This window comes from Panthera uncia, chromosome D1, assembly GCF_023721935.1.
Source record: "Panthera uncia isolate 11264 chromosome D1, Puncia_PCG_1.0, whole genome shotgun sequence".
Classification (NCBI taxonomy): Eukaryota; Metazoa; Chordata; class Mammalia; order Carnivora; family Felidae; genus Panthera; species Panthera uncia.
In genome coordinates, this window is record NC_064808.1 from 39,070,734 (window position 1) to 39,080,136 (window position 9,403).

The 9,403-nt window shown below is 41.7% G+C and overlaps 1 protein-coding gene across 1 annotated transcript in view; it reads left to right on the forward strand.

The window, feature by feature from the left end:
- Positions 1–9,157, forward strand: part of TSG101 (tumor susceptibility 101) — a 43,578-nt gene extending 34,421 nt beyond the window's left edge. The window contains exons 8-10 of the mRNA XM_049618219.1: positions 6,061–6,263; positions 7,319–7,558; positions 8,820–9,157. Coding sequence (XP_049474176.1) covers positions 6,061–6,263; positions 7,319–7,558; positions 8,820–8,909 — 533 coding nt within the window. The 3' untranslated portion in view covers positions 8,910–9,157. The remainder of the gene's footprint in view (positions 1–6,060; positions 6,264–7,318; positions 7,559–8,819) is intronic.
- The last annotated feature ends 246 nt before the right edge of the window (positions 9,158–9,403 follow it).

Genomic DNA, 9,403 nt, shown 5'->3' on the forward strand with positions numbered 1-9,403 from the left:
CTCTCTCCCCCCCCCGCTTGCTCACACTCTTTCTCTCCCAAAATAAATATTTCTTAAAAAAAGATAAATTGAGGTTCCCTGATTTCTTTGGAAGAGAAGTTCCATAACCCACACAGAGGCTGGTAGTAGTATTAGAAGCTTACATATTCAAAGACTATAAATAAAAGCCTTTGTAAGCAGCTTAATGAACTTGCCAGGTGTGCACTTACTAGCATGAATCAGAATGCCTTTATCCATATAGTTATTTGAATGTTCTTCCTATATCAGAGATTGACCTATTTTTGTGTGTTTTTATTATAAAAGGAAATAATGGGACTTGATCGAGTGATCCAAATGGGCTTGATCCGGTTTCTGAGCAGATAGTAAAGCACCGTTTGGGGTTGCTTAGGCTCCATAGTTTGATCTGTAGCACAGATGCCAAACCAAAGACCATTGTGTGGGACTAAGTAACATCGTGAAGTAAAAATGCTGTGCAGGTGATTCACTTTTGCTGGTTAGAGTTCAGAAAAGTTTACTGTGTTTAGTTAGAAATAAGTCAGAGAAGGACAAATACCATATGATGTTGCTTATAATGTTTTTTATTTATTTTTGAGAGAGTGAGTGGCAGAGGGGCAGAGAGAGAGAGGGAGACACAGCATCTGAAGCAGGTTCCAGGCTTTGAGCTGTCAGCACAGAGCCCGATGCAGGCCTGGAACTCTCGAGCCGTGAGATCATGACCTGAGCCGAAGTCGGATGCTCAACCGACTGAGCCACCCAGGCACCCCTATATGATGTTGCTTATTTGTGAAATCTTAAAAATAAATAAGCCAAGCAATAGATAAGCCAGCCAGGCTCATAGATGTAGGGAACAGGAGAGGGGTGGTTGCCAGAGGGCAGCAGTTGGAGAAAGAGAGAAGGGGATGTACTGTTTTTGTTTTTAAATAAATTGAATGTGTTTAAAGTTTACTGTTCAGTTATCTTGTACTTTACTTTGGGATTGCCCTGGATTCTCTAATATAAATGATCTTTTTGAGTGACAGGAAACAGTGATCATTTAGTAAGTACTGTTAGGAGGTAAATAAAACTGATTAAGTGTTTAAAGATAGTTTTAAATCAAGTAGTCTATACTAGTGCACTTTGAAGATACTAGCCTAAATTATTTGTTGAATTATCAGATCTATCGAGTAGCATATTGGTTTCCTAATAGTAGAAAAAAAAATTTTTTTAATTATGTTGTAATTCCTAAGGATTAGGTTCAATAATTGAACCCTACCTGACATTTAAATGAAGGTTTACTTAGAGCTGTTTCTCAAAATCGTTGTTACCGTTTCAATTGCTGCTAATCTGGAATTGTAGAAGGGCACTTCTGAAATCTGACTCTGCATGGGTAAAGGTCACTGTGTGGGGACTTGATGCATGGCGTTTGCCACAAACTCTGTTTAACCCAAGGCTTATTAGAGCAGGTACAAAGAAAATTAAAATTTCTCTTAAGACATTTGAGGAAAAAATTTTTGGTTTGAAAAGTGATCAAGCAGAAGAGAATCTGTCATCAAGTCTCTTTTCTTATTTGTTTAAACAATCCCTTAAAGTGTCAAGGTGCATCGAATTTTGAATTTTAATAGATTTTCTTCTTTGGCATTCATATTTCAGATCTTAATTACAGTTCTCTTCTTTTTAGAAAGTAGGTGGATTTAAATGTTTAAATATACTGTATGTAAGGTCTGTGTGTGGCAGAGGAAAGGACGAGGTCTAATCTTGGCATTTCCACCCGCCTCGGGTGAACTATGACCTTTATTGAAAGCAGGCACCTGCTGCCTCAGCTTGGCTGCCATTTTGAGTGCTCATGGCTTCAGCTAGAGACTTAACTTGGATGGCCTTATTTGGTGCTGTATGGTAACATTTGTTCTCGTGTATTTTATAAGAGAAACAATATAAATTCCAGAATTTAAATGTGTATTTTTAAAAAGAAATTTTAAAACTTCACATCAGTGTAAGTCGGTCCATTTTAGTGTAATAATTTTAACAAAATTTGATGTGTTTGTGTGTGAAAAACCCTGGCTAGTTACAAAATAAGACCCTTAATCCTTTATTACTTCAGATAACTTCTACATAGATGAATGGAACACTAAGTGCTACATATGATTGGCCACATCGCTCTACCGCCTTGAAGGGACATGTGTTGGAAGGGGTGTTGAAAAGCAAACAATAGAGTAAAATATTTCACACTGCACATTTTAACACTCACTGCTTCCATTTACTCAAATAATTTTGTCTGAGCAGCTACCACAATTCAATGCTGAGCCCTTCAGCAGTCAAATTCTTTCAAGATACTGTTCCTGTCCCCAGTGGGACAGCCAAATTTTTACCAGGAAATACTGCCAGAATTCAATCTCTCTGACTTGCTTTGATCTGCCATTTTTGCCAGGGTGGTGAAAACCAATTTATGGTTTTGGTTTCTCACAACAAATTGAAAAGGTTAGAAAAAATGCTAATTGCAGTTAAATCTGAAAAATAAGTTACTGAAACAACTTAATACAGGGTGGAATAAACATGTGTCTGTAACAACCTACCTCTGAGTTTCTGACCTAGTCTCTATTGCAACAGAGTATAGGAAACTCCAGAGTATAGGAATCCCCAATTCCTGGTTTGTAACGGGTGGTGGCCCAGCCCAGATTTAGGTTAGCACGTGCCTCCTTTTCCAGAGATCTACACTGTCCTTCCCATCTTGAAATTCCAGTTTCAGGAAGTTTTTAAAATATACCTTTCTCTTTTTTGTACTCTGGGGTATTTTTAAAGTTCAAAGTATGTTCTTAAACTGATAAATAGAGTAAGAAGTATTGTTGGGAATTATGTCGAATAGAGGGAAGATCATTAGTGGAGGTTAGTCTTTTTTTCTTTTTAATCTTTATTTTTGGGAGCGAGAGAGACAGAGTGCAAGTAGGGGACGAACAGAGAGAGAGAGAGGGAGACACAGAATCCGAAGCAGGCTCCATCCAGTCTCTGAGCTGTCAGCACAGAGCCCAACACGGGGCTCGAACCCACGAGCCACAAGTTCATGACCTGAGCTGAAGTTGGATGCTTAACCGACTGAGCCACCCAGGTGCACCTAGTGGGGGTTAGTCTTAACCATATTTAATGGTAGAAGATGGGATCTGATATTTAAGAACATGAAACTGTTTTTGTTAGTTAGAATGACTTGAGAGTTTGTTAATGAAAGAGGTAGGGCTGGCTATGGAAAAAAGGAGAATCATCCAGCAGGGAAGTAAGTAGAGCACGTGCAAGGCCTTCAGGAAGTTTGCCTTTCATAGGTTGTGATCAGTATAATTTAAGTGTTGTAACAAATGTAGACCATAATTTGGGGGATGAGGTTGGGACATGGTGACAAGGCTGGAAAAATATCTGGTAGAAAAGCAAGAATCACACAGATGGATTACAGCAGTGTTAACCTTTCTTTCTTCATTATCCTCCTCGGGAGCCTTTTTAGACATTTTTTCCCTTAATCATCCCTTCTGTGAACTGTTAATACTGTATATTATACTATATATCTGTTTACGTACTGTATGTATATCTCCACTCTATACATAAAAAGAACAAGAGGTTTTCACTTTCTAAGAACCAGCTTTCATCTTCTTAGAGGAGTAATATCACCTCCCCTTGAGTATGTGTATGGATTAGAGTGATGCTGGATAAGACTGGCCTTGAACTCAGAGGAAAGAACTAGAGAGAATAGCATTGCAAAGATTGTCCACGGCTCTGGGCTAGGAAGAGAGGTGAATAAACAGACCTTTCCTTAGCCAAGAGCAGAGTGGAAAAAAAAGTCATTGTGCTTAGACTAATCAGATTAGGAGGAAGAACAGATGAAAGCATAAAAGCATGTGGTCTTTTGGAAAGATCTAGAGGAACACAAGTTGTCTTCCTGTAAAAGGGAAGGTAGTGCTTCTGAACAGTGAGGAGTCAAACCATAGTTCCATAGTTAAAGGGGTGAGGATTCTTGTTTCAAAGGAGAGTGGGAGAAGAGTGGAGAACTCCCATCTGATGGTTTCAGTCCTTTGAAGATGTCCTGAGGATTTTTTGCCGTTGTGGCAAGATGATAAAAGGCGGCTAGAGCGTTAAGAGTCAGAAAGATTGAGGATTTGGATCAGGTTGTGTTTGGCAGGTGAGGCCTTTGGAGTTAGGAGGCCTGGTGGTCTGACAGAATGTGAGAGAGGCCGCCTCAGCAGAGAGCCTGCCCACGAGACTGAGAGATGGGCAAGAAGTCAGGGCTGAGGGGAGCTGCTCACAGGAAGCAGGAGTGGTAGAAAGAGAGGTCAAAGGTGCAAGAAGGAATGGATGGAGACATGAATTAGTGAATGGGAGAAAGTTGCTCAAGTCATCCTGGTCTCTGTAGGGGAAGATGCGAATACAGAGGCGGTCAGACAGGAAAACAGCAAGAAAAAATTAGGGAAATGAGCCCAGAGGTGGTGCAGTAGTTGGTAAATCGACAAGAATCTTCGGAAAAGTTAGGTATTAAGAGGCCAGGGATGTGGAAAACAAGAGCTCAGTCTTCATAGGGGAAATGTGGTTGCCCTCTTGTTTTGCCATTCTGAATTCCAAAGCACAAGTTACCCGAGTTAACACTTTTGCTTTTCAGGAATACAAAATAAGCTGAAATACTCTTGTAAAATGAGAAATGAATTCTGGAAAGTACATACCTTACGGATGTGTATGTTAATAATCAACCAGAAAGTATTACCTGCCTCTTGCCTCTCTGTGAACCCTGTAAGATGGATACCGTCTGGGCTGTCCTCAGCAAGAGGTTTCTAGCAGGGAAGAGGGGAGGTCCTTGGAGTGAGAAGGAGTGCACACTGCGGGTCTGATCCTGGGCTCTCCCTCTCACTGTGTGCAAGCTGTGTCCTCAGGACAAGTGGATGAAGGACACTCCTAGGAAAACCTGGCCATGGAGACACTGTCTATACTCATTTTCCCTCACAAGAAGAAGAAAACCCAAGTCAGGAAAAAACAGTTCTTCTGTGGTGGAAATAAAAAAAGAAAGAAAAGCAGAACTTAGACTTTTAGACTTAGACTTTAGACTTAGACTCTTCCTTTCAAAACCTATGAAATCAGAGAATGTCCCAATGTTATTTGCAAAAAGCCGGAAAAACATTCAGGGCAACCTGGTATGAACCACCTTCTGTAGGAAGACAGCTTTACTAATTAAAGAGTAGGGTGACCGACCAGCTTATGGAACATCAAGAACTGTGGACAGACAGGACACCGAAGAGCCCGTGTGGAGCTGGCTGCCTATCGTTTGGAAAGCTCAATTTCATTTTAGAAACAGTGCACCTTTTTGGTACTAGGAACAGGCCTATGATGTGGGAACATGAATGGTAAGAGTTTGGATACATTTTGCAAACGGACTAAAGGGGTGGGGTCGTCCCCCCCCCCCCCATGGGTGTAACTAATTGTCTCCAAAAATTTTCAGCTCAAAGTAGAAGTGATACTTTGTAAACTAGTCTGTAATCAGTTTTTATTCACTATAGGCAGTGACAGATAAATGTAATTCCCCACCCACACCATGTACACATTTGCTGAATCAGGACCCCAATTGAAGGACACTGGTAGTCATGAAGAAAATACATACTTCTGTTACCGGGAGAACCTTTTGAAGCAAGTATCACAGGGATAAGTTTATTTGATATGAAATATGCAAGGAAATTATAGAAGACACATTATATGGGAAGGGACATTTATCAGCTGTTGGATTTTCTGTACATCACTCTCTTTTGCTCATTTGTTCTTTCCGATTCCTTCGGTAAAGAGTAAAGGAGTAAAAGTCTTGAAGGGAAGCCTTATTACCCTTACATCAAGGAAACTGCCTGTTCTCGGTCTTCTTATTGGCCTCTACGGTGGGTTCCTCTCTACTTCAGCTTAGCAGCGAAACCTGAGAATGCCCTTGACCTGAATCAAGTGTTTTTCTTTGGCATAAATTTATCCCATTTGTCCTTTCCTCCCACTTTGAAAGTGTCAACTCATTTTGTCCCACAAAAGGAGTAGAAAGTGCCTGGGAAATAAGCAAGTGGTTTCTGCCTTTTTCCTGTGCAGGTCCCAGTAGGGATGGCACCATCAGTGAGGACACCATCCGAGCCTCTCTCATCTCAGCAGTCAGTGACAAGCTGAGATGGCGAATGAAGGAGGAAATGGATCGCGCCCAGGCCGAGCTCAATGCCTTGAAACGAACAGAGGAAGACCTGAAAAAAGGTCACCAGAAACTGGAAGAGATGGTCACCCGTTTAGATCAAGAAGTAGTAAGTAACTCACTGAATACTTGTGATTTTTGGACATGTACACCTTGGTTACCCTGGACTGTGGGTCTAGTACGAGTTCAGAAAATTAACACGAATTTTCTGGTCGTTAAGAATTTGAATATAGCTTCTGGATAGCTTGTTAGAAATGGAGACCGTGGGGGCGCCTGGGTGGCGCAGTCGGTTAAGCGTCCGACTTCAGCCAGGTCACGATCTCGCGGTCTGTGAGTTCGAGCCCCGCGTCAGGCTCTGGGCTGATGGCTCAGAGCCTGGAGCCTGCTTCCGATTCTGTGTCTCCCTCTCTCTCTCTGCCCCTCCCCCGGTCCTGCTCTGTCTCTCTCTGTCTCAAAAATAAATAAACAACAACAACAACAAAAAAAGACTGTGTTTGCAGTGGGGAGGTGGATGGTATTTAGAGCATTTTTACTTGTACCTTCACCCTGAGAGATGAGCTTCTGACTCAGTGGAGGATTGTTTCAGTGCTTGATGATGCCGGACAGTTAACCGGGAAATAAGAATTTGAGAGAGTTCTAAGGCATGAAGGAGATCTGCAGACTGTGGGTAGAGACTGGTCGAGTTCGGAGCCCACAACCACCAGCAGTATCTTGTAACTAAAGTTCAAGTGTGTGGGGTTCTTTGGGTTCATCCTCCGTGTAGACTGAGGCAAGTTATTCCTCCGTAGCAGCTGCCCACTTATTTGGAAGAAAGACGTCCTTTATTTTCATGGAGGGAACCTGCTGCTGGAAAATTCGTTGTGTGATGGCTTAATTTGCAACATCATCTGTCACGGATAAGTGACAAGCTTATCACTGCCACTGGATGTGCTCAGTGTAGTGTTTTCAACATTATTCCGTCTTCACTCGGCATATTACATCACACCTTTTCCTCTACCGTTGGCCAATATGTTATCTGAAACATTAAAATCGACCACGTGTTTAAGTATTGCTTTTTTTATTTCGCAAGGCTGTTTCTGTAGAGTTGAGTTGTAGATGCTTGACTGGTAGATGCTTATGTACAATTCGTATGAAGTCCTCATACTTGGACTGTTTTGTTTTCAGGCTGAGGTTGATAAAAACATAGAACTTTTGAGAAAGAAGGATGAAGAACTCAGTTCTGCTCTGGAGAAAATGGAAAATCAGTCTGAAAACAATGATATTGATGAAGTTATCATTCCCACAGCCCCACTATACAAACAAATCCTAAATCTGTATGCAGAAGAAAATGCTATTGAAGACACTATCTTTTACCTGGGAGAAGCCTTGAGACGGGGAGTAATAGATCTGGATGTCTTCCTGAAGGTATGTCTTCCTCACTCTGCTTTCCAGGATCTCAGAACTCATGCTTTAGAGGCACTGACCTTGAAAACCACAAACCAGGAGGGTTTCTCCGTAGGGGAAGTTAAAATCCCTTGTGTTCCCAGAGAGAGCAAGTGAGATCTGTGGCTGTGAGCAGTGTGATGTCACCTACACAGGGCTGAGGATCCCCCTGGGAGGGGAAGAAAGGTGGACTAGTGGCTGTACTTCCCATCCCCCAAGGCAGCACCAAGTTGAATGTAGTCATTCCTGCCTGTGTCTTTCCACTGTGCTGCGTGGGTCAGATACAATCAGATTTCCGTTGGTTCTTTCAAGTCATACACCATCTAAAATAAGATCACTGATGACCCCACCCGTTTTGGGTTCTGTTTTCATATTTCCCTGTTAATTTTCTTAGAGTTGCCTAATTTTAGACCTGTTTTCCCAGATGGAACAGCCCTGCAAAGTATTGGGCTGCCCTGCTCGTACCAGAACCCTTCTGAATGAAGGTTGTTTTAGGCTTAATGCTAACGTACAGACGTGAAGATCCAGTGAGTTAGCTTGGCTACTGCTCTCTGTTGGATCGGGGAGTGTGGTTTTAGGAGAATAGCAGCCCTCTTTTAGGGTATTTGATTCAGCTGCTTCAGTGTACACGCGGGGCTGGCTGGCTGCTTGGGTCGCTTGCTGATCTTGCCTCTCTCGCTGTGATTAAGTGGCCAAACCGGTCTTGGATCTGGTGCAAGCACATGAATATCCGGCTAGAAATCAGAGACCCAAGATGAGGCCTCTCTCCCTTCATGTGCTGTTCCTGCTTGGGCGGCCTAGCTTAGGGAAAGGTGCACGCAGAGAGGCCCGAGAGGTATGCTGTTGCTAGGCATTGGACAAAAGCTGGTTTATGCTGCTCATTCCCCTGCTTCTTGCCAAGTGCAGGCGGTCGTAACATTTTTTGTAACTTTTGTTAGGATTGCAGTTCCAGTTTCCCTGGTATCTTGGTTAATCTCAAGATGTAGTTCAAACTCCTGAGCCAGATCTGTAATGTCATGCTTCCCTGTGAAGTAATCCTTTACAGGATCTCATAGCACAACCTGCCAGCATCAATCTAGTTTAAAAACGAGTTTAAAAAAGCTACATGTAATGAAATATTGGTTCCAAAGGACGGTTGATACAAGTTTAGGGTTCTTAGATCGCATCTAAGTTACAAACTGTCTGATACTTCCTGCCTTGGTCAGATCCGTTCTAAACTGTTGAAACTTTTTCCCCCTCCCAGCATGTACGTCTTCTGTCCCGTAAACAGTTCCAGCTGAGGGCACTAATGCAAAAAGCAAGAAAGACTGCCGGTCTCAGTGACCTCTACTGACTTCTCTGATATCAGCTGGAGATTGAGCTCTTCTTAAAGCGTTCTTTTCTTCTCTTTCTTTCTCTTATCAGTAGGTGCCCAGAATAAGTTATTGCAGTTTATCATTCAAGTGTAAAATATTTTGAATCAATAATATATTTTCTGTTTTCTTTTGGTAAAGACTGGCTTTTATTAATGCACTTTCTATCCTCTGTAAACTTTTTGTGCTGAATGTTGGGACTGACTATGCTAAATAAAATTTGTTGCATTTTTTCTCTTTATTCAACATTTTTAGGAAAAATCAATGAAATCCTAACAAAGCATAATATCCATCAAGTTAAAATTTAGCATTATTTATTCTGTAATCTACAAAGTGAGTTGTATTTAATATGGAATATACCATATGGAAATCTAACTTTTGAAATATTTGAAACTGAGGGATGTAAGGGGCTTTTTCTGTTAAAGGTCCTATGTGGTACCCTCCTACCAGTCCTTGCCTAGATCTGTTTCCTTTC